This window comes from Eurosta solidaginis, chromosome 1, assembly GCF_040869045.1.
Source record: "Eurosta solidaginis isolate ZX-2024a chromosome 1, ASM4086904v1, whole genome shotgun sequence".
NCBI lineage: Eukaryota > Metazoa > Arthropoda > Insecta > Diptera > Tephritidae > Eurosta > Eurosta solidaginis.
The window spans coordinates 84,539,956-84,566,483 of NC_090319.1; the positions used below are offsets into that span (position 1 = coordinate 84,539,956).

At 35.4% G+C, this 26,528-nt stretch overlaps 1 protein-coding gene across 12 annotated transcripts in view; it reads left to right on the forward strand.

The window, feature by feature from the left end:
- The window catches only part of LOC137236385 (platelet binding protein GspB-like), a 498,764-nt gene that overhangs the window by 278,522 nt on the left and 193,714 nt on the right, over nt 1-26,528 (forward strand). Inside the window, exon 1 of one of the 12 annotated variants that reach the window (XM_067758937.1) lies at nt 8,841-9,187. The exons of the other annotated variants lie outside the window; for them this stretch is intronic. Coding sequence (XP_067615038.1) covers nt 9,173-9,187 — 15 coding nt within the window. The 5' untranslated portion in view covers nt 8,841-9,172. Of the gene's footprint in view, nt 1-8,840; nt 9,188-26,528 lie in introns of those variants that run through there. 12 annotated transcript variants of the gene reach the window in all.

Consider the following 26,528-nt stretch of genomic DNA (forward strand, 5'->3'; position numbering starts at 1 on the left):
ACTAACACACATTTTAGCCTTTCTTTTTATATATATAGATAAAGCAGTGGTTTGCTGTGCGGTGTTGGGCTATAGAGTTGACACCAGCGATAGAATTACTGGCGTTGATACACTATTTTGTGAATCCGTAGTGCAATATTGCACCACTAACACCAGGCAAGCCAGTTGCGCTGCCAACACATAAATCACTTACGACTTAACTGTTTTTTCTGATGCACAAGCACTACTCTCATCAACTCAGTGCCGGCAGTAACGTCAATGACACCACAGTGGTGCACAAATGTGACACGCAAATATCATTCGCCCCAAAAGCGCAAGTAATGCCAGTAATTCATAAGGAACAGCGCCAAAAACTCGCATGGTGTGATTGCGCTTACTCACTGAGTTACACTGGCTTTGCCGTTGGTGTCATGGTGTCAACAACAAAAAACCCGCTCACGCTAATTAAAGAATTAATATGGCTGTTATATAGTTTATAATTTTCCTCACTCTGTCTTCTTCTTAAACATTTCCCAAACATTTCCTCCTTTCACTTATATTATTTCCTTGTTCCCACTGCCTTTCTTGCTCCTTGTCCTATCCCAAATCTAGATACATCCTCGAACAGATTTGGAGATATAGCAAATATGAATATTTCTAAAGGCATATCTCCTCCTACCTTTCCAAAGCTTTGTATATCGCATATTTTGTGTAGTAACTTAGTAAAGCTAAACGGAAAAGAAATGACACTGAAGATGACTCAACGCCGAAACCGGTTTATCTCCAAACCAAATTTTGCAAGGGATTACGAAAAATCTTTCCAATAAACATCAAAACAAAACATATGGTTTCTACTTTTTTGTTCCGCGCTGTATGCTCAGCGAGCCTTTTGCTTTCGCTTTCAAAGAATTTCACATTACATTGCATGCACTATCATATACAAGTAAATTTACGATAAAGTCTTCAGCCATTTAGTTAAATATATATTTCTAAACCTTAGAAAAACACTCAAGCACAAAAATATATACAAACATTAAAAATAAAAATAAATATTTGTGTGTGCAGTTAACTTTAAGTTCATAAAAGCATTGACGTGCATTTTATTTTTTTATATAAATTTTCCTTTCCTTTTCATTGTGAAATTATCGGTTCTTGTGATTGTTCTTGGGAGCCTGACGCTCAGCGTGAAATTTTTTTTATTACAAACCTGAAAATATAGTTTTCTTATGCTATTTGCTTTGTGATGGGTATTTGTGTTGAAATGCTTCATCAAACTCTCTAAATAAATTTATGAGATTATTTATAGATATTTTACATCGATAGTCAGCGTTTCATTAATTACACAAAAAAAAAAAAAATTACCAATTACTTCACCAAAGCCTCCTACAGAACGAGCAATGGAGCATCAGCTGGTATGTACATTATTCTGTAAATTGTCTGACTTGGCAGCACTGGTATGCGAAAATCGAACCTTAGCAGCTTGTATGTTAAGCTAAGAGAGTATTTTTTTTATCGGAACCCGCTTATGGAAGCACAGGAAGAGAGCGGCCGACACTTCGCTGGAAAGACCAGTTGGAAAACGATTTAAATTCCCTTGGTGTCACCAAAAGTGGCGCCAGTTAGCAGAGCGAAGAAGCGACTTTAGCGCCTTGTTGGACGGCCACAACCGTTTAAAGGGTTAAGCGTCAATTAAGTAAGGCTTTGGGGAGTGTTATCGATGTTGATGGTCCTTTGCCGAATATAGATCCGGTACGTTTCGGTAACAAAGCACCATTAAGGTACTAGCCCAATCATTTCGGAAACGATTTATATGACCACATTAAACCGTCTAGGCCATACCGCCCGGCGATTTTTTTCATAGGTCGGTTTCTATTCATGTATGTATTATGTGTTCCAAATATAAACCAAATCGGACCACAAATACGATTTTTTTAAATATTTCGATCCATGCGCCACCTATTGGAGTTTTTTTTTTTCTTATTATTGCTTTGTCATCGTGTTCTGAACTATTTTCCAAGTTTCAAGCTTGTAGCTTATCGGGAAGTTTCTTAAATTTCAATTACAAAAGTCCTGCCGGCCAGCCAGCCGGCCGGCCTGTCAAGTCAAGCTAAATAAAACCGTTTAAAAATACTGAATTTTTGTCACCTTCATACGCAATAACCCACATAACCCTGATCTTTTTTTAACATTCTAGTTTGGAGCTGCTTGAAATAATATTTTGTAACCACACTGCGAACTTGTAGTCTACATAGTCCAATTTTTTTGTCCGGAAAGCAAGTAAAACATCGTCATAATCCTAAACTAGCTCTAACGATATCTGTCGCGCTAAACGCTGGCTGGATATCTACATATATTAAGTACTCTCAGCCCAAGTAACAGAAATAGGTTAATAAAGAAATATTTCAGCACACGTTATTTGTATAAACATTTCTTCAGTGTAAGCTGGGACATTAGCCGTACAAGACCCTCCGTCTACGCCCATGTACAAATGTACTCTATCTAAATCTATATTTATCTATATATGCCTTTAATAATACGTTTTTCACTTTAATGCTTTCCTAATCGCGATTTCTCGTAATGCTTCCATTACCTGTTTTCCCCTTTTACTTCTACCATGCTTTGCCCCAACACTTAACCTTTAACCTCAAGGCATAGCGCGTCACCTGCTTTGTTATTGTTTGCTTTACTGAGTGCATTATCGTTAAGGCTCGTAAATACATTACTAAAGTAGGGCGTACTATATCCTTCGGAAAATGTTGATAAGCTTAGCGTTATGCTGTAATAGGCTTATCTTGTACTCAAATAATAATAGAAAACTCATCCATCCCATTCCACATAGTAGTACATTCGTTTTGTAAGCGGCTTTACAACAAATAATTACAAACAAATCAAAATCCCTTGACAATCAAAGCAACAAAACCAAACAGGCGGATAAAATACAAACAACAATAACTGTACATAAACATACAACAACAATAAAATATAAGTAATAATAATAACCAGCAGGTAATTCTTCAGACTACGACATTCCTGCGGCTTCATTTCCTCTAAAGAATTCGCTCATAATTTTTTCTAACACGTTCATTTTTGTTTGTTTGCTTTTCAATCAATTTGTCTCCCTTTGTTTTGCTTTCTATTCTTACATTTTTGTACTTCTTTCATACTAAGTACAAACATAATTCACTCAACTGAATTAACTTATTCAGTGCATAAGGTTTATATCTTTAGCTACTGTCCCGTTTTTCTTTTCTTATGGGTTATAAATCCTTGAAATGCAAAGATATCTTACGAAATTATATGGTAAAAAAATGATAAAAAACTAACAATAATAATAATAAAACCAAAAAGGAACCCTGATATTACGCTCATTATTCCGTATGAAATCTTTCTCACCATCACCAGTGCTTTGCTTTGGTAAAAAAAAAATACAAAACAAAAAAATGAAATCGAATGAATACAAGGTTGAAAAATGGAGCCCAAAGAGCCATATCATTGATAGCATCCTTAATGGTTTTGCCTGTCCATTAATAGCCGTAACTGTGCTTTGAACAGGTTTCCTCGTATTGACTACATAATTTTATTTCAATTCAATTTTCGTTTTCTTTTTCTTTTCATAATTATTTGCATTTTATTACAGGTGAGTTGTGTTGGTCTTTGACCTGCAGTTCAGTTATACAAATATTTTTCTGGGAATTAATTTTGTTTGGAAATATATATACATGTATTTCTTCCTTTTTCTTTGATATTCGCTGGTATTTGTTGAATATTTTTATTGACTTAAATTTTAATTCCATTGTGCTTAGTCATCGTTAATTATCTTTAAACACATTTAATAGGAAATGGGATTGAGGTTGAAGTTTTTGCTTAATGTTTTCAAAAACTTAAAAATTTGTTGAGTTTTAGATTTATTTCACAAAGATAAAAAGCGAGACTGTTATCGTTTTCACTAGCTTTTTCAATTACAGATGTTCTTGAAATGAAAAAACTACAGCAAAACCCGCAACAAAAATAACTAAGACCGGAAATTTCTATACAAAATTTCACCTACGAATATTAACAGCAAAAACGTAATAAAAATTAAAATAGTTTGCGCTTTTGCAGTTGTCGTTCCTGTTTTAAATAGTTGCTTTAAAAAAGGCAACTCTTTTTCAGTCCGCTGGTTAGCAAGAGCTACATCGTTAGAATATTCCATAAGCCAGTTGAGAATTATCGGCTTATGCAAATCTAAATAAAATAAACTCAGACGCTCATTTCTCTGTACAATTTGACGCTATCGTGTCCAAAACGATCGTCGCCCGTCTGTTTGTTGCACGATTAGCGATACGAAAGGCATAACGACAACAGTCGACTCTTACGTTATCTCGGCATTCTCTATCACTAACAGCTGCTGTGAAAGCAAAAACGAAGTGTCAAAAGCAAAAGACGAAACAGAGAACGTGTAACTAAAGAGAACCGCCAACAGAACGAATAGTGGGATACAGTAAAGCATCAAATCGCGGGCAGGTAATTCACCATTGGGTGAATGTGACATGAAATTCGTCAATTCCAACGCTAGAAAAATATTATTTTGATATGATAAACACAATTCAACTATTTTTTTTACCGTTTTCAATAACTTTTTTTGTGAAATTTCAACGAAAATACCGCGTTTTTTGCTAATCTTCAAGTAGGTAATGTGGTGAATTACCAACCGCCAGTTTGACAATTTCTCTTGCTGTCCGTCGTTGGTTATTCTCTATAAATTTACGCCTCTGATCTATCTTTATGTTACTCATCCACATACTTTATATGCAATTCCGCTGTTGAAATTTATATAAAAAGAAAAAAAACTTTTAGACATCTGGCAACACCAAAAAAAATTCTTTTAAAACCTAGTTTAAGTAGAACGCATAAAAAAAAACGCAGTGTATGCGCCACTAACAAAGCTATGGAAAAGCACTTGTAGCAACCACGGCTACATACGCACATTCTACGAAATGTACCATAAATGGCAACACCATTATTTTATTAAATATAAAAATGTAAGGCGCGATAACCTCCGAAGAGATTATAGGCCGAGCTTCTCTTTTCCAATTTGCGTCGTGCTCCTTTTAGTTTTTCCTAGTACATAGATCAGTTGTTGCAATTTATAAATAAGAATGGTTTCTTGCAGAAATCTGGCACCACCAAATTTTTTGTTTGAACCTTTTTGAGGAACTAATATTTTTAAGACGCTAGCCAAAAAAATCGATTTGTTTGTTTGGTCGTCAAGCAAATACTGGTAACACGACACATTCAGTCTATGTGAGGTCTTTATTGACCGGATAGTTCAACCTAACCTCAACGCTTAAATGAGCGTAATACGCATTCAAATAAATAAGCTTTTACCATTTGGAAATTTGATACATTTCCGCACATCAACCATTAACATCAATAAACACTAATTAAAAGGAAAAAAAAATCACGAAAAAACAATGGTCGTAGATAGTTAAATATTAATGCGTTTTCTCCATAATTGTATTCTATTCTTATGGCCGTGTCACAATGAAGTTGTTTATGTAGATACGTTTAGTGCAATCTTAAGCATGCCAGTAACATCGTCAGAATAACGCAAGGTGTTTGTAAATACAAAGGAACTTCAGACTTAGCATGTGAAGTTAATTTGGCCTTGCCCATTCACATACAAAATTCGCGAAGCTCTGTTACAAAGATTTTCACTATACAAGAAAAATACTTGCTAACATATTTTGTCTCCTCTTCATTTGTTAAAACGCACTTTTGAACTGTGAAAGAATGTTAGAAAAGTAGCTATGAGTGGGAAAAAAAATGTCACTTGCAAAGTGTGAAAGCTCTCATAACCAAAACACGAGTCACATTCTTCTTCTTATGTTTTCCTTGCAAAAAAAGTTGGAAGATGGCTAAAGTTTCATGTCAAATGCGCTAGTGTCGCTCTCCATAAAAATACGCGCAATCTACTCATCATACATAAGATAGCGTTAAACGAATCTACATGAAAAATTTCATTGTGGCTCGGCCATTGTTGCAATTGCCCAGCTAAAACTAACACAAATGGTCATAGATATATACCGTGGGTCATAGTGTCTATATTTGGGTTTTATTTATCGCCAGGCGGAATATAAGATCCCGATTTTTAAAAACGTGTTATCCTTGTTTGGAAAATTTATTACCGACACATTTTCAGCCGAGGCAAAGAGTTTTGCAAACAAATTCTGAGATAGAGCATTCTTCAATCGATTGTTGAGTACAAAGCATTTCTCATGGACATGTCAATTAGGGCCGATTAACAATGAACCTTTTACGCAAACTATGAAAGATTGGTCCAATTTATGGGTTAGGTAGACTTCGTATACAGATTTTGTAAAACGTAAGGCGAAGCGAAATTTTAAGATCTCTTTAACATATGACGTTCTTATCTCGCAAAGTCTAGGTATGAGTCAAAATATTTACCTTCTGGACTTTGCTGGAATTCAGTGGACATTTAGCAGTAATGAAACCAATAAAATATTTTGTAATATTTTTTTAACTCTTAACGCTTGAGTTTAATTTCTGAAGCAGATTTTGATTCAGTTCAAACTTATATTGCATTCCACAATAAACCTTAATTTTTACGCATCAACTAAAACAAGAAGTTCTAATATGTTTCAGCCGTTTGTTCCGAGGACGTTTATAAACTTCGGAAATGACTGTTATGCTGAAGATTCATTAAGTTAAAGCTTTTCAAATTGATTGAAATTTTATAGACTGATAAACCCCGATTTCTCTGTGCAGTTGTTGCAGTATCGGTAAATAAAAATGTTCCCGAAGGTATCACCGTGCACTGCAGTAATTACGGTATTGTTTCGTTGCTAAGAACCGACTACTGTGCAGAGTAGGCATCAGCGCGGCGATCTGTCTGTAAGAGTGTTAGTAGTACCAAACAAACCACAAATCGATAACGAGCGTCGCTCGTTTCTGCGCATATGCATTAATTTACCTATGCCATTGAAAAGGTTAACAAGTAAGATTATAGCATTCGTTCATATGCAGCTTATCATTCACAGCTACGCTCACCTGATCATAACGCTTGTTCTATCTCCTTTTTTGTGGAGGAATTCGGTAGCGTTATACTTTTAAGGCACAAAATGGTGTAGCAGCTATAATACTGCTTTTCTCGGATAACTGTAACTCTCGGAACAAGTGGAGAAACTTTACTTACGTGTTTGGGATTCTTAAAGTTGATATAACGTCGCGTTTTGAATGCCCCATTAGCCCTCGATGCAATGGCATCTTTATTCATATCTATTGTGTTTTTGAAAACCCCATTCTACGACCATTGTTATTTATACGATATTTCCCATATACTGCACAATGTCATTTACCATCACAGCAACTCATATATAAAATTCGCTTTATTTTCGTAAATTTTTGCATACCTTCCCATACCCGATGGCAGCAGCCCCGGTAATTTTGATACGTTGTTTAGTGTCAAACGCTCGTTCCGCACTGGTTTGGCACTTTTGTCAGTGTTAACGGCAGTATTGTGGCTAATATTAGCATCACCATGGTGTTAGTAAATAATCGCAACAGCCACACAGCGAAAAATATTCCACACACATAACCAGCATCTCGAAGCGAAGAGATATTTCACATACATATATGTAACCGGCAGCTAAGAGCAGAAGTTGTTACTCACACATACGGACGCATAAACCTAAATAACCAAGCATGGGATACAACTGTTCTAGAGGGCATGTTCGTGTAACGTCTAGACTTTAGGAGAAATGGGCAAACGAGGTAACCGAGAGTATCAAAGCAGCACATGCTGAGAAATCAGTAACCAGTTTGATTTAAACACGCTATTACTGAAGTATAATTGTTATTGTGAAGTACTACTTCTAAAGTAGTATAAATAAAGATCACTGAATACTGAATATTGGAGTTATTTATGCGACGGTTCAGCGATTCGAACGTTAGCATAAGGTGCAAAATAATCGGAATTCCTCAAACTTTGTTACAAAGGGATGAAACGAACGTATCTTGTAAACCTATACCCTCTATGTAATATAACAATGCGCGCAAAGGAATTACGGCCTTGCTTGCTCCGTAGTTGTTTTGACACTGTTCTAATTTTTAACTTATTGATAGATAGGAGGTGTGACACATACATACATTCAACATATGAATTGGCTGCATTGGGGTTAAGGTTCATTCGAGTCGCCGAATTCTCTCAGATCTTTGTAAAAATATATAGTCTGATCTTTTCATCCGTAAAAACATAAAACAAAATAAATGAATAGACGATTAAATCAAAGATTATAAAACAAATAAGCTTTAGCCCACTGTACCTACAAATACATTACAGACATCTATGACAAACCATTTTCCACCAAAAAAAAAAACCTAAAAAGAATCGTAAGTGCGCTTTTCTTGATTGCACTTAATTGCAATTGCGTTTTATGTGCACAAATTCCTCACTAAATCCACTCACATAAACAACAACAAACAAGGCAAAACTATGCTATCAACAACAACGGCAATGGGAGAGCAGCTTTAGCAAAACTAGTTCGATACATAAACCAACACAAGAGTGTACGTATGCTAAAATGTTTCTAATTAATGTGCACAGCGTGATTTCCGCCAACGTCGTCCAATCAATTTTGATAAACAACAAAAGTGTTTAAATGGAAGCTGCGGAAGAAATAAAATGCAAAATGGGTTGCAACAATTTTAGAAAATATGCAGTAAAATCAATTTATGATCTGGTGGTTAAGTGACTAAAACCAACAAAAACAAATAAACATACATACATATGAAATGTATAATTAACGTTATATGTCAATTGAATTTGAATGTTATTGAGAAAGGAAACATAAAGAAATTGCTTTGTCAAATACTCGTCAATGAGAATGGCAAGTGAACTCTCACAAAAAGTGCTTGAGACACATACAAACACATTTTATTTGACTTCTCATACATAAGTATGTATATGATTGTGTGTGTTGAAGTGTGCTGTTTGTCCTTCAAATGCACAACGCAAAACTTATGGGGCGGTTGACAAAATCAAAAATTCGCATAACAAACGGAAAGAATATAAATTGAATACAATTAATCAAACGAAAAAAGAAAAATATTGCAAGTCAAAATCATCAACACACAATGAAATGTAGCAATAAAATAAATATGAAAATATACGCATAGGCCTAAAAGAGAACAAATGTGCCGCCGTTTGGTAATAATTTAAAAATTGTATACACCCCTTACAAAAGTGGAAAATTCTAAACATACACACATACGTAGGTGCTTGACAGTGCTTACAAGCATGAATAACTAAGTAAATAAACATAATTACGGAGACATAAAGATTTGTATAATTATTTTTGTTTGTATTCACATCAGTGATGATAATCATGGTACATTTGTACTTTTTTTTGGTACATTTCGCTTCCCGAAAGTACGTTGGTACTACATTGACATATTTGGTACATTTTTGTAAAATACCGCCCTACACTTCAAGTCATTTGCAAAGCAGCTCTGAATGTACAAAAAAATTTAAAATTTTTCCAAAAAAATATATAGTTAAGTGGTTTTGTTTCCGAGCACAATTTGCCATTTGCAATTATGGATCATTTAAATATGCTTATGAAAAATAGCATAACTGATTCTAAAATTGTGAACAAATTTTACATCAATAAAATTAAAGCACAGAAAATAATAACTCAAATAACAGGGCCAGAAAATTATAAATCCATAATTGCATTTTGTCAGAAGAATTATTACTCTCTAATAATAGATGAAACGACTGATATATGTATATCAAAAAATTTGGCAGTTTCGATTTGAATTTTTTATAAAAAGTGCATTGATAGATTTTTAGATTTCATACCATTAATGCCATTATTAAATTTTTGAAGGACCATTCAATACCACTTGAAAAAATGATTGGTTTCACTGCCGACAATTGTTCGGTTATGATGGGAGGAAAAAGCGGAGTGCAAGCAATGCTGAAGCAAGTTGTTCCAAATCTGCATGTTAATGGACGTCTTTGTCACATTTTAAATTTAGCTTCAATGACCGCTTGTTATGTATTTCCCAACAAAATTGATAATTTTTTAAAAGACGTAAACTATCATTTTTGGATAAACTCCCGTAGGACGGCAGACTTTCAGAGTTTTCAAGAACATTTTGGTACAGAAAAGCATGTTATACTAAAGTACGCTCCCACAAGGTGGCTTTCATTCTGGACAAGCAGTCATAGATAGAATTCTTGAGCAATGGGATGACCTCAAGTATTATTTTAATTTTTACGTTTTTGAATATAAAAGCAGTAAACAAAATATTAATCTTATATCTGAAAATTTTCAAAGTCCTATTTATAAAGTATATTTTACATTTCTTTCTTATATTTTAAATGAAATAAATAATGTGAATATAGAAATTGAGTCTGAAGATATTCGCATACATTTACTTATTACCAAATAAAAAAATTTATAAAAAAATCTTATTCAGACTCAAGTCATATTTGGATGTTAAATATTGATTCAGACGAAAATCGCTTAACCCCAGATGAAGTTTACTGTTAGTGTGGATATTATTCTATCAAACAACCATTTCGAAAAAGATGCCGTACACATATTTAAGAGCTGCGCTAAACAATTTTATATACAATTTTGTAGTGCTTTATTAAAGAAAGTAAATTTGAATGATAGAACTTTGTTGTGGGCTGCAAAGCTTTCACCAGAAAGTATTTTAAGCGGTAAAACAAACAGTATTGTGCCTTTAGTTATGGACTGGTTTCCGAAATCTGAGTTTGATAAAATAGAGACAATTTATTCCGAATTTAGAGCTTTAGCCGATGAGAGCCTTAAAAATTCAAGAATTTAAATATATGCAGCTTTTGGGCAGAATTAAGATCAGTTAAAAATGAATTAAACGCGCTAATGTTTTCCAATATTTATAGAATAGTTCAAGGCGTATTGTCGATTCCACATTAATCCACAAACGTGGAAAGGATATTTTTTTAACAAAATTTAATAATTCAAGGTTCGAATCGAGCTCAAGGCCAGAACAATAATTTTTTTCTAATGATATTTATTGTTATTTTTTAATTTTTCTAAATTTGAAAAATTGTATTTTGTTTTTGGAATAGTAAGTAGAAAATTTTTCAGACAACCTGCCATAGCTGCGCAGATAGATCCATTTCGAAGGGTGCTAAGCCTTCATCAACAGTACGCTTTAGGCATGCTGCGCTAACCATTTAGCTATGCAGCGGTGGTTTGTTCGACTGGCAAATTTGCTACTTCTATTCCTTTTTACCAACTATATTTATTCAGTGTTGCGCCATCTGGTGCAAATCACTGATAATGCTGGATTTTTGTTTATTGTCAATTACTTTGTTTGACATTCCCAAGTGCTCATGGTTTATTAACAATTGTTTTTGTTTTTATCGGCCTATTGATAAATCAATCAAGGTTCGAATCGAGCTCAAGGCCAGAACAACAATTTTTTTCTAATGATAATTATTGTTATTTTTTAATTTTTCTAAATTTGAAAAATTGTATTTTGTTTTTGGAATAGTAAGTAGCGCAGCATGCCTAAAGCGTACTGATGATGAAGGCTTAGCACCCTTCGAAATGGATCTATCTGCGCAGCTATGGCAGGTTGTCTGAAAAATTTTCTACTTACTATTCCAAAAACAAAATACAATTTTTCAAATTTAGAAAAATTAAAAAATAACAATAATTATCATTAGAAAAAAAATATTGTTCTGGCCTTGAGCTCGATTCGAACCTTGAATGATTTATCAATAGGCCGATAAAAACAAAAACAATTGTTAATAAACCATGAGCACTTGGGAATGTCAAACAAAGTAATTGACAATAAACAAAAATCTAGCATTATCAGTGATTTGCACCAGATGGCGCAACACTGAATAAATATAGTTGGTAAAAAGGAATAGAAGTAGCAAAATTGCCAGTCAAACAAACCACCGCTGTATGGCTAAATGGTTAGCGCAGCATGCCTAAAGCGTACTGATGATGAAGGCTTAGCACCCTTCGAAATGGATCTATCTGCGCAGCTATGGCAGGTTGTCTTAAAAATTTTCTACTTACTATTTCAAAAACAAAATATAATTTTTCAAATTTAGAAAAATTAAAAAATAACAATAATTATCATTAGAAAAAAATTATTGTTCTGGCCTTGAGCTCGATTCGAACCTTGAATGATTTATCAATAGGCCGATAAAAACAAAAACTATTGTTAATAAACCATGAGCACTTGGGAATGTCAAACAAAGTAATTGACAATAAACAAAAATCCAGCATTATCAGTGATTTGCACCAGATGGCGCAACACTGAATAAATATAGTTGGTAACAAGTAAGGAAGGCTAAGTTCGGGTGTAACCGAACATAACATACTCAGTTGAGAGCTATGGAGACAAAATAAGGAAAAAGTGGACGCCTTTTCGAGATATCGCCATTAGGGTGGGCCAGGGGTGACTCTAGAATGTTTGTACGGTATGGGTATCAAACGAAAGGTGTTACTGAGCATTTTAAGAGGGAGTGGGCATGAGGTCTATAGGTGGACGCCTTTTCGAGATATCGTCATTAGGGTGGGCCAGGGGTGACTCTAGAATGTGTTTGTACGATATGTGCATCAAACGAAAGGTGTTACTGAGCATTTTAAGAGGGAGTGGGCATTAGGTCTATAGGTGGACGCCCTTTCGAGATATCGCCATTAGGGTGGGCCAGGGGTGACTCTAGAATGTTTGTACGATATGGGTATCAAACGAAAGGTGTTACTGAGCATTTTAAGAGGGAGTGGGCATTAGGTCTATAGGTGGACGCCTTTTCGAGATATCGCCATTAGGGTGGGCCAGGGGTGACTCTAGAATGTGTTTGTACGATATGGGTATCAAATTAAAGGTGGTAAGGAGTATTTTAAAAGGGAGTAATCCTTAGTTCTATAGGTGGACGCCTTTTCGAGATATCGCCATAAAGGTGGACCAAGGTTGACTCTAGAATGTTTGTACGATATGGGTATCAAACGAAAGGTGTTACTGAGCATTTTAAGAGGGAGTGGGCATTAGGTCTATAGGTGGACGCCTTTTCGAGATATCGCCATTAGGGTGGGCCAGGGTGACTCTAGAATGTGTTTGTACGATATGGGTATCAAATGAAAGGTGGTAAAGAGTATTTTAAAAGGGAGTAATCCTTAGTTCTATAGGTGGACGCCTTTTCGAGATATCGCCATAAAGCTGGACCAAGGGTGACTCTAGAATGTTTGTACGGTATGGGTATCAAACGAAAGGTGTTACTGAGCATTTTAAGAGGGAGTGGGCATTAGGTCTGTAGGTGGACGCCTTTTCGAGATATCGCCATTTGGGTGGGCCAGGGTGACTCTAGAATGTGTTTGTACGATATGGGTATCAAATGAAAGGTGGTAATGAGTATTTTAAAAGGGAGTAATCCTTAGTTCTATAGGTGGACGCCTTTTCGAGATATCGCCATTAGGGTGGGCCAGGTGTGACTCTAGAATGTTTGTACGATATGGGTATCAAACGAAAGGTGTTACTGAGCATTTTAAGAGGGAGTGGGCATTAGGTCTATAGGTGGACGCCTTTTCGAGATATCGCCATTAGGGTGGGCCAGGGTGACTCTAGAATGTGTTTGTACGATATGGGTATCAAATGAAAGGTGGTAATGAGTATTTTAAAAGGGAGTAATCCTTAGTTCTATAGGTGGACGCCTTTTCGAAATATCGCCATTAGGGTGGGCCAGGTGTGACTCTAGAATGTTTGTACGATATGGGTATCAAACGAAAGCTGTTACTGAGCATTTTAAGAGGGAGTGGGCATTAGGTCTATAGGTGGACGCCTTTTCGAGATATCGCCATTAGGGTGGGCCAGGGGTGACTCTAAAATGTTTGTACGATATGGGTATCAAACGAAAGGTGTTACTGAGCATTTTAAGAGGGAGGGGGCATTAGGTCTATAGGTGGACGCCTTTTCGAGATATCGCCATTAGGGTGGGACAGGGGTGACTCTGGTATGTTTTTGTACGATATGGATATCAAATTAAAGGTATTAATGAGGGTTTTAAAAGCGAGTGGCCCTTAGATGTATATGTGAAGGCGTTCTCGCGATATCGACCAAAATGTGGGCCAGGTGATCCAGAAAATCATCTGTCGGGTACTGCTAATTTATTTATATATGCAATACCACTAACAGTATTCCTGCCAAGATTCCAAGGGCTGTTGATTTCGCCTTGTAGAACTTTTTCATTTTCTTCTACTTAATATGGTAGGTGTCACACCCATTTTACAAAGTTTTTTCCAAAGTTATATTTTGCGTCAATAAACCAATCCAGTTACCATGTTTCATCACTTTTTTCGTATTTGGTATAGAATTATGGCATTTTTTTCATTTTTCGTAATTTTCGATATCGATAAAGTGGGCGTGGTTATGGTCAGATTTCGCCCATTTTTTATACCAAGAAAAAGTGAGCTCAGGTAAGTACGTGGGCTAAGTTTAGTAAAGATATATCGGATTTTGCTCAAGTTATTGTGTTAATGGCCGAGCGGAAGGACAGACGGTGGACTGTGTATAAAAACTGGGCGTGGCTTCCACCGATTTCGCCCATTTTCACAGAGAACAGTTACCGTCATAGAATCTATGCTCCTACCAAATTTGAGAAGGATTGGTAAATTTTTGTTCGACTTATGGCAATAAAAGTATTCTAGACAAACTAAATGAAAATGGGCGGAGCCACGCCCATTTTGAAATTTTCTTTTATTTTTGTATTTTGTTGCATCATATCATTACTGGAGTTGAATTTTGACTTAATTTACTTATATACAGTAAAGATATAAAATTTTTTGTTAAAATTTGAATTAAAAAAATTTTTTTTTTAAAAAGTGGGCGTGTTCTTCATCCAATTTTGCTAATTTTTATTTAGCACATATAGAGTAATAGTAGTAACGTTCCTGCCAAATTTCATCATGATATCTTCAACGGCTGCCAAATTACAGCTTGCAAAACTTTTAAATTACCTTCTTGTAAAAGTGGGCGGTGCCACGCCCATTGTCCAAAATCTTACTAATTTTCTATTCTGCGTCATAACGTCAACCCATCTACCAAGTTTCGTCGCTTTATCTGTCTTTTGTAATGAGTTATCGCACTTTTTCGGTTTTTCGAAATTTTCGATATCGAAAAAGTGGGCGTGGTTATAGTCCGATATCGTTCATTTTAAATAGCGATCTGAGATGAGTGCTCAGGAACCTACATACCAAATTTCATCAAGATACCTCAAAATTTACTCAAGTTATCGTGTTAACGGACGGACGGACGGACGGACATGGCTCAATCAAATTTTTTTTCGATCCTGATTATTTTGATATATGGAAGTCTATATCTATCTCGATTCCTTTATATATGTACAACCAACCGTTGTCCAATCAAACTTAATATACTCTGTGAGCTCTGCTCAACTGAGTATAAAAAGGAATAGAAGTAGCAAATTTGCCAGTCAAACAAACCACCGCTGTATAGCTAAATGGTTAGCGCAGCATGCCTAAAGCGTACTAATGATGAAGGCTTAGCACCCTTCGAAACGGATCTATCTGCGCAGCTATGGCAGGTTGTCTGAAAAATTTTCTACTTACTATTCCAAAAACAAAATACAATTTTTCAAATTTAGAAAAATTAAAAAATAACAATAATTATCATTAGAAAAAAATTATTGTTCTGGCCTTGAGCTCGATTCGAACCTTGAATGACTTATCAATAGGCCGATAAAAACAAAAACAATTGTTAACAAAATTTAATTAAAACTAAGTGCAGAAATATACTTCAAAAAACACAGTTTCGAATTTAATAAAAACTAAAGACTCGATGAAATCAGCTAACAGTAGTTGTGATAATATAGATACGAAAAAAAGCTTTTTGTCAACTGAGGTATTTAAAGAACTCAAAGAGTTTCCAGACTAGAAACAGTTTTTGGATAAAGAAGCAGAATATAACTCTAGTTTGGTTCAAATTCGCATCCGAAAACTTTTGGTACATTTTTGGATGATTTGGTACATTTTTTCCTTCGTTTGGTACAAAATGAAAAAATCCATTTACCATACCTGATTCACATATGTATGTATGTGGGTTTTATAAAAATGCTTACTCAGATACCATACAGCTATTTTTATTATTACTAGTTGAGTATACATGAATACATAGGTAACGCTGCGCTGTGAAACACCGCACTTGAGTTACCAACGATGGCGCCCAGAAAAGAAATTCGTTCGCATCATTGCGTTCTGGCTTAGATCTGGTCAGTGATAGCACATCGACGTGTAAGAATTGAAGTAGATAATGGTCAGCGCAAATCATTTATCAAACACCAAAGGCATGTCTCAATTGGGTGTGAAATCCTGCCATCACCGCATATACACGCGGCAGGTATGCCTGCTGTAAGAGGCGACTAAAATACCAAATTGATTCAAGTGGTTGTGTAGCGCAGCCCTTTCAAGGTGTTGCCAGCGCAAAATATAGCTTCTCCAACCCAATTGTCAACCTCACCTACCCGGGGCGAATCCTGTTTCAAGAACAGCCTAGGCTCTGGCGACCCCGAACTCCTGATGTATCTAGAGGTGGGAGAACGGTATGGCCTAGAAGGCATCATGTGGTCGTACCAAATCGTTCCCAAGATGGTCGAGCTGGTGCCTTAATGGTGCTTGTTACCGGAACGTACCGGATCTGCATCCGGCAAAGAACCATCAACATCGATAGCACTCCCCATGGCCTTTGGAAAGCGTTCTTATCGGTACAACAGTGATATCACATTTAGGAAATATGGGCTGGAGTAGGAAACGATCGGGCAGGCTGAGACTCCAGCTATTAGGAGTGGCACAGCTATCAGATCGAGAAGCAGCAAGTAGCATACATAGGTCCTAGAAAGCTTCAAGTATTTGCCAAGAGTATGAAATTATTTTGTAACATAGGTCCTAATTTCTGATAGGGGTTTTCAGTTTGATCGTTGCGAAAACTTTTGGTAACACTATGAACTCGTTCAGTGTGTGAGAGGTACTCACGGAATAATGCCTTGTATGACATCAAAAATCCACGCATTGATTCATCAAACACCAGAAAGCTTACATCAAAAAGCACCGGTAGTTCTCAGAGGCAATTTGGAAATCTGCTCTTCTCCAACACAATTGGAGAAACATGACTACAAAGTAAAGGGTTACAAAATCACATTGCGTCAATATTGAAGCAATTAAAACACTTTCAGTTGTTAAGAGACGATACGTTCTAATTGGTTTACTGCGCCGAGCGGCGCCATTGCGCTGTAGTTTGGTACTAACACCACAGATAGCGCTAGCATTCAAATTGAGCATGGTTAATAAATTTATTACACAATGCGAAGTGATTCTCGCTTCACTCCCATTATAATCTCTAAAATTACAAAACATTTTGTACTACTAAAATAACTGTGACTTCTGGCGCCACTGTGTCACGCTGTTGCAAATTACTATTAGTGCCAGTGTTGCTAACTTTGGTATAAACTCGCGCTGTGCTATACCCCGCCAGTATTTATGAATGGTCGTATATTTTTTTTTGCATCTGTTGCACATATTGTATTTTTAGCGTTTCAGGAGGTTGGAGAAAATTGGAAAACAAAAGATCTCAAGTTTTACTTGCATATCTCCTGTATGCATGTCTAATTGTATGTACAAGTACGTACATGTGTAAGTGACGGCACAACAATAGAAACGATCATCTTCTTGGAGGGTCGATGGAAATAAAAACCATTATTGTTTAAAATATAAGTATTTTTAACGTTTCTTCCAGTTTATAAGTACATTTTTTATGAATGTCCATATGTGTGTTTATTAGGGTGTATCATTTTTAGATATTTTCTCGAAAACTATTTTATTTAACTTAACATTTTTTTCTTAATACAAAACCTTTTAAAATTTATATTGAAATTTTTGCACGGCATCTTCTTTTTGAGCATTTTAAATCAGTTCTCTACTGATTAAAAAGCAAGTTTTTCGTAAAGTTAGTGGAGCTCTTAGCGCATAATGCCTAGCATTGGCGGCCTAGGTGAAGCTAGACGCTGTGTTGTTACTATTGACGGCATGTGTTCCGAATCTTTCGTGGCCACTTCAGGCGTACCCCAAGGAAGCGTTCTTGGACCTCTACTGTTTGTCTTATTTATTAATGACATTGGAAGTTGTTTTTCATTCGCCAAGTGTTTGCTTTATGCAGACGATCTTAAGTTATTTGCTGTAGTCAAAGACTCTCTCGATGAAGCAAGGCTACAGCAGGATGTTAATGCTCTTTATCTATGGTGTAGTAAATCACATTTATCTTTAAATATAAAGAAGTGTTTCAAAATGACTTTTGCGAAAATTTTTAATGTACGTAGTACGTCTTACAGCATTTCAAATGTTACTCTGCTAAATGTTAATGAAGTTAAAGACTTAGGAGTTATATTTGACACAAAACTCTCTTTCAATAGCCACATTAATTTCATTATCGCGAAAGCATACTCAGTTCTGGGGTTTGTACGTCGTAACAGCACTAATTTCTCAGACCCATATACCTTGAAACTTTTATTTACAAGCTTTGTGCGCTCGCATCTTGAGTATGCTGTCTTCGTGTGGAGGCCCTATAATCAACTTCCGATTCAAAGGATTGAGCGTGTACAGAAGGTTTTCCTTAAATTTGCCCTACGGTTTCTGAATTTTGAAAACCCGGTTCCGGCCTACACAGCTCGTCTTCAACTGATAAACTTGCAATCTCTGGAAAGCCGTAGATCTATCTTGTCTTTAACGTTTACGTTTAACATGATTCAAGGCATCGTTGATTGCCCATATCTCTTGCATAAAATATGTTTCAATGTCCCTAGACGTAATCTTCGTGTATCTTATCCATTTTATCTACCCAAAGTAAAAACGACATTTGCTGGAAATGCACCTTTGGTGCGCTCTTTGAGAGAATTTAATACTTTGTCAGAAACTACTGTCATTGATTTTACAATGACAAAACAGGCTTTCTTAAATCTTCTGTACACTATTCTGTAATGTAAATTTATCTAATTTGTAAACTTATCTAATTCATTATGTAGTCTGTAAGAAACATTGTATTTCAAAGATTACTATATTAAATAAATAATAATAATAATAATAATAATAATAATAATAATATGTCAGCTCTTGTCCAACATAACTACCTCTATAGTATCATACGCAACACCGGTATGACACGTATCTTAACTGACCCATCAAAAATATATACTAGCAGCCTATCGACCTACTGCTTTACGAATAGCAAGTTCTTATGGGACGGTAAACAACGACAGGGTTCTTTTTTTATCACGGAAAATCTCTATAGATCTACTGTCAAATGAAATATCTAATCTGTATGGTACTAGAATCGAGCAAGAGAAGCGCAAGGTCACGAATAATAGTTAAGCGGTAGGAACGGTGTGAAGAGTCGAGGAAGGGGCGCTACACCTCTACAGCTCGGAATAACGTTGAGGCATGGTGAATTAACTTACCAACTCACGCAGCAAATGAGTAGGCATGGCGGTTTCAAGGAGTATTTATACATTCATAGGAGATGGGGGAATCCTTTCTATCCGCACTGTTCCACCGAATGTTTCATTGCCCTTGTTTTCAGGGCGAGAGACTCACTGTGCACAGAGATATTTGGGGAAACCTTCCATGAGGATTTTAGCTCCTTTCTAGGCTCATTTTACGCCTGATCCCTTCCGGGTATAGATATAAAACATTTATTTGCTAGGGCAGCTAAAATATTAAGAAAACGGCCGTGCATATAACTATTAACGCTTAATTTGTAAATTGTGTCTAACAAGATTGTTGACTACATTTGTTATACTTTGCACTGTTTAAAACATAAGTTTTCCAAGTGTAATTGGACGTATAGTTTGTATTAAGTGTTCACTTTGTAGATAAATAAATCAATACTAATATCGTTTTCAAACGTTTCAAAACGTTTGCTTTCAATTTTGTTTGTACAGAGGTGTGAAGATTGATGAAGAATACTACAATGACATCCGTAACGTGATTTAGTTCCAATTTTTTTAGCTCTTTCAGCTTCGCCTGCTAATAGATCAGTTCTTAGTGGTGCTTGTCCTAAACCGAGTATGATCATACAGTACCTCATGGAATCGCTTGATCTGTCGTTCTCACGAAAGAGGGGAATTTTCGTAGAACTGCGCGATATGCATATGGTTGCACCAAACTCTAAATCTTTGTATAGGATATAGGGATAAAAGGCCTTGATAGAACCTTACTTGGGATTGGTAAATATTTTTTTATATAATAATGAATATAAAATATTATTTCTCAATTTTAGAACGTAATGCTATCACGAGCAAAACAACAAAGAAGAAAATTATAATTATCTATAGATTTAGCTGATTAGCACGCAAGCTACATATTCATATCGTATTTTCAAGGGAAGTTGCAAATTGTCAAACAAATTATCTGCTTGTTTTCTTATACATACATTCTAAGTGATTTACCAATAACAAGGGGCTAATAATCGGCGAAGCTCATAGATATATATACTAACACAAATAATATACACATATCCGTTTTATACATGTTTTTTATGTTATGACATTCAAAGTTCACTCTCCATCGCAGCTTTTATTGTAATTGTAAAATTAATGTAAGATCATTTGTAATTGAAATCCACTTTAGTTTTTATATTTACTTACGTATTTACTTTTATTTTGCTGCGTTCTTTGACACCATCAGAATAGACAAGGCGACAGATGTTCCGAATACATCTTCTGAATCTCTTCAAAGCCTTGTTTCCTGGGAGTGGGATTCGATCCCGCACTCCTGCGTTAGTTGAACTGTGACAAACACATTGAGCCAAAGCCTTGTCTTTTTTGCTGTGTAACTTTTCCCAATTACCTTGGCATAGTTTATGGACAGTACATACTTTGTATGTAAGCTGGTATCAAATCTATGCTTTTGTTCTTGACGATTCATTTTAAGAATTGGTTTCCTTTGTTCTATTTATAGAAATACAAAGCCTTAACCGATGATGTCTACTTCATTTATTAAGCGTGGAGTGTCCTTTCTTTTTTTAATTTTAAAATTGTTTTCTGCATTTCTCTCAAAAAAAAAAAATCTTTAATGTTTTAAAAAACAGTTACAGTTATTTATTTTTTATATAGTTTGTTAATTGTTTATATCTAAAAGCTTTGGATTTCAACTGACATTTGTTATTTTCTTTCTATTTCAGGTAAGTTCCAGATCGATTTCTTTGTACTTGCTCAGTCAAAGATTGTTTAAAGATTCGAAAAATAATATCATTGGAGAGTAATAAAAAGTTATTACGTTAAAAGTGGGCTGAGAGATATCGAAAAACTTTCAAGTACACAAATGGAATTTTTGTTAGTAGAGAAAATATCCATCTGTCCGATATTTTTGGAGGAAAAATTTAACTCCAGGTTTAATAGCCCGTAAAAAATGCTTCGAAAAGGTAGGATTGTACAAATTCAAAGAGTTTGACCTTTAAAAAAAATGTTTAATTTATTTATTTTATTAGTACGATATATGTAACTATATTCGAAAACCTTGTTCTTAGACTAATTGAGGTAAAACTCTTGTTTAAAAAAATCCATTTATTGCTTTCGGCAGAACCTTCTTTTTTCTTATCCCATTCAAGTGAAAGTTAAAAAAAAAAATGGTTGTACTCACCGATTTTCATGTGTGTTTCTGAAACTTAAGAAACATCGCTGAGAGTATAGTAGTGGTTTGAGTAAACATCGTGCTCGGCAGTCGCATTCATCCCGAAACCTAGCACCGATTTAGCACCACCAAGAACACAAGGATGTTGATTGCTTAATATGTACCTACATTGCAAACAAATTTGGCGTTGTTGGTTTACAAATATTGAACTATCATACTCTATATACATAACTCTTAATAAAAAAGCACATCTGGCTCTTCTGTGTAAGTTTTTGTTTGTTTTATTTAGTACTCGCATACGAAAGGCCAATGCTGAATAAAAAGTCATTCATAAGCACCACGTTGCAAATGTCAATGACCTCAAGCAAGCGCTTGACATATATTTTGGTCGCATAAAGCCTTGATGATGGGCAAAATTAACAGGCAAGGTCAGAACGAGGATATTTCCTCCGAATAGGCAAAGATATATATATATATATATATATATATATATTTTCAATCCAAAAGTGTGTTACTTGTGCAGTCACAATTTGTTTTGACTGTATTACACAATTCAAGCGGATCTAACTCAGCCACAACAACTGAAGGGATCACGACAAGTCAAACTACTTTGCCCTCGCAAGAAAAATATCTTGCTGTGCCAGTATAAGTCGAAGCTTTCCATGTTTTCTTGTTATTTTGCTAAAAGTTGCGTTTGTTGAGTGTGTGTTATTGCGAGTGTATTTCAGTAGAATACTCAATATGAGAACGTATTAGTTTATTACACATCAAGTGAATTTTTTCTTGTTGTATTATTGTCATCATCATCATTATCACCATTAATTAGCGCTTAACCGCCTAGGCGGGTTTGGCCGTGTCAATCCAAATCATGTCATATGTTCTTTCTTTGCGATAACTCACCCACCAAGGGAGATGAAAACCTTGTCCTTCTGTCCGTCCCAACTGAGTGGTGGGCTCCCTTTTCTCGTTCAAAGATGTTTCTGTTGAATACCTCAAGCGCCATCCTATATTTTCGGAGAGGACAATATATCTTCCGAAAAATTGATTCTGTTGATCATTTCAAGGATCATCCTATATTAGACAGTATTCTTTATACAGAGGAAAAGACTTAACACATCCTAAGCCTTGCGAAGTGTGTTTGCGGCTATAACAACAACAAAATTGTGCTGCTAATCCTCTGTACATCTTCAGTGTATTCCTCAGCTTAAGAAAAAAGATATATATTCAGTGTATGAAAATAAATAACATTGCTACTTAAGGTCTAGTTATACTTACAGTGCATTGCACGACAAAGCAGTACCTAGCAAGTGAAACATAGACCTAATTATACTTTATGCAGCGTACATGGACTATCGCTAACAAGGTCAAACACACACAAATAAAGTTAGAATGAAAAAAATATACACAAACACAAGCAAGCAATATGTGCTACTCTGAGAGTGATGCTAATTTTTCCACTCTTTGCAATAACCATGATGAGTGAGAAAGTCGCGCGCATAGCGCTGTCATGGAAATTCAAATTCAACACTGCACTGCGTTGTCTTTGCAAGTTCACGCAAATCCCATTGAACGGTTGTTGTTTCTGAGTGCAATCATGATGTGCGAGTATAATTGTCCTTTAAGCCACTCTTGTTGCTCGCGATCGGGGCGTATACGTATGAAAGGCCGATTATGTACGTAAGACCGAGCATATTTCTTCCTCTGTACAAGTTAATGACTATTTTTGTTCTAAACCGAAGACGTTATGAGCCACTGTGAACTCCTTGAGGTGCTGAATAACCATAGCTCATTTGCAATGAAATCAAACCAACTTTTTTTTAAATATCAAATGTTACGATGAAACGGCAATCTGTTCGCAGAGCAAAAATCATTTTTTCAAGGTCACCTCGGAGCTACTGACATTTTGAAATTTTAATCTTAAATTTGTAGGTCATAAGTATGCATAATTATAATCGGATTAATGTCGTACAAGAGACAAAGTTTGAAAACTGTCATTTTAAATTGCTTCATATATATGTATTTGCACAACTGTGAAAACATTTTTTTTGTTTCAAAACAAAGGTAAATTCCTATAAACCATATGCCGAATATGCAGAGGTAAATATTTGATGCACAAAATTATTTATACAATTTTTCATTTGCTATTAATATGTTTGCAATTTTTGTTAAACATTTTTTTTCTCTTTTTAATTATCTAACATATTTTTTATTTGCGCAAAATTTCCAGTTTGCATTCATACCAGGCAACAGCCGTGAGTTCATTGAAAAATATTTATAAACTGAATATTGTTAATAACTTTAATGACACAGTTGGGTAGCAGAGACACATTTAGCGGGTTGTCTTTAAACGTATACATATACATACATACATATATACATACGTCATTTGCGTTTAAACAAAAGGTGGTTAGTGCGAAAAATAGCAAAATAAACTGTTTCGCTAAACTAACTTTATTGGCAAGGTGCTCATTGACAAGTCAATTTATTCTAATTAAATATATTAACTTACTAGTTTACAAAGAGCATATTACAAAGTTTAACTTTATTGTAATGTAAATAACACTTGTTCTAAATTACTACAATTAATTACTACATATGTGGCAATTATTTTCTGAGATTTATTTGAGATGATGAAAAATGTCAATGCTAATATAAAAAGCACTGTAGTGCACTATCTGCCTCTTATGGAGGTAGGGGCAGAAGGTACCTGCTTGAATAGCTAAGCCTCCAGCAATTGGTGTGATACATCTATCAGATCTAGGAGCAGCAAGTGACAGGATATATAGGAGGTTTCTAGTATATGCCATGAAGATGGAGTTATTTCATAGCATACACCCTTGTTTTTGATATGGTTTTTCAGTTTGGTCGTTGAACGAACTTCCGATAATACTATGGACTCATTCAGTTGATGTGAGGTTCTCACGGATCGGTCAGTTCAACCTAACTATATACATACATCAATTTTTGTCGTTAAATAAAGACAAACATTAAATAGGTTCATAGCATTGAACAAGGATGCCAACACAATGATTCCCTATGTCAGACAAAAACTCCATTTTGGCTCCTAAAAAATGGTTAGAATTGCACGGAAAATAGCACACCATGTTTCGAAATACGTTGCCTTCGCCGTGGCGCACACTTAAAATAAGCGGTACCATTGTAAATGTTTACAAGTAAGATATGTATCAGCTGTTCGTTCACAGCTGTGCTCACCTGGCCATAATGCTTGTTGTATATCATATTTTGTGGAGGCTATTCGGCAGCGTTGTACTACTCTGGTACAAAATAGTGTAGAAACTGTAGTACTGCTTTTCGGGGATAACTGTTGAACGGGTCGAAAAACTTGACTCCCGTGTTTGGACTCTTAATGTTGATATAAGTACGCGTCTTTGGATACCCTATTCTACGACTTCTGTAAAATTTTCGATAGGTTCCATATAATGCACTATATATTTCATACTAAATTTGTCTGATAAAATTTACCATCACAACAACCCATATCAGAAATTCCGCTCCTTTTTTCGCTAATTTCGCTAACCCCTACAATTTTGACACTTCGTTTAGTGTCAAACGCACGTTCCACCACGTTTCACACTGTTTTGGCACTTCGTTCAGTGCTAAACGCGCGTTTCACCACGTTCCACACTGTTTTGACACTTCGGTCAGTGTCAAACGGCGTAGTATTAGAAAGTGGATTAAGCAAACATATCTTGTAAACCTTGACAACATAGTGTACAAGACAAGTGTGTTGACTTCTTTCTGACAGGCACTCGCTTAAGTGAGCATAACGGGAAAATCTGGGTTGCCATTGTTGTTTCGGTTAAAACGGTCAATTAGGGTTCTGTGCAGAGACGTAAAAGATTGAAACAGGGTTTATGTAGTCACAAAAGTGTTGCTCCTGTTCCACAGCATTTTAATTTTATATCATGGCGAAAAGTGTTCAGTTCAGAGTTATTGATTTTCATTAAAAGTTTAATTTATTATGGAGGGTTACTCCTTTAAGTGTAAAAAGCAGAGAAAACGTAGTTTTTCAAATTATTGTGAAAAACTTTTTAATTTGAATTTCTGTACCCAAGTTGACCATATTTGTGTAACACAAGAATCTGGAGGTCAACTCCTTAACTATGAAGAACTGAAAAATTTACATGTATTGAAAACTCATTTGCACAGACAATTTACACTTTGAATTTAGTTGTGTTTTTATGCACAAAATTTTTAAACTAAAAACTAAATTTTCATTTGTCATAAAAAATAAAGGAAAAGCGGCCCAATGTCAAAAAACCCCATCGAACTACAAACTGGCTGGTTTTTTTTTTAATGAACTACGTTGTATTTTTCTTGTATTTCGTTAGTTTTTTTAAATATAGTTCACATACTTACACCAGTACTGAAACCTTATTGGCTCCCTCGACAAAAAATATAAGAAAAAATACAAGAAAAATACATAGAAAATAAAGTAGTGTCATATAGGAGTTTGATTTGTTTGCACTTACAGCACCATTTTATTTGCAGGAGACCTTCACAGCTACAAAAATTAAGGCGGATTTAAACAGACGCTTTGGTTGTGTTGCATTCATTAATTCATCTGTCGGGCGAAGTATCGAAAAATTTACATAAATGCTTTGGTTACGTGCCTACGCTTTGACAACGCCAGACGAAAAACAATGAAACGCCGTACGTTATCTTTGCTTTGAAGCGACCAAAGCGTTTATATAATTTTGCCCTTAGGCATTTGTGTAAACAGCCTTAGAAGTGAATTTTTTCCATGTTACACGTGTGTTGCTTTATATTTTGACTCTAATTTAAATAAATTTTGCTTTCCGTATGTTTCCGCATAGTTGC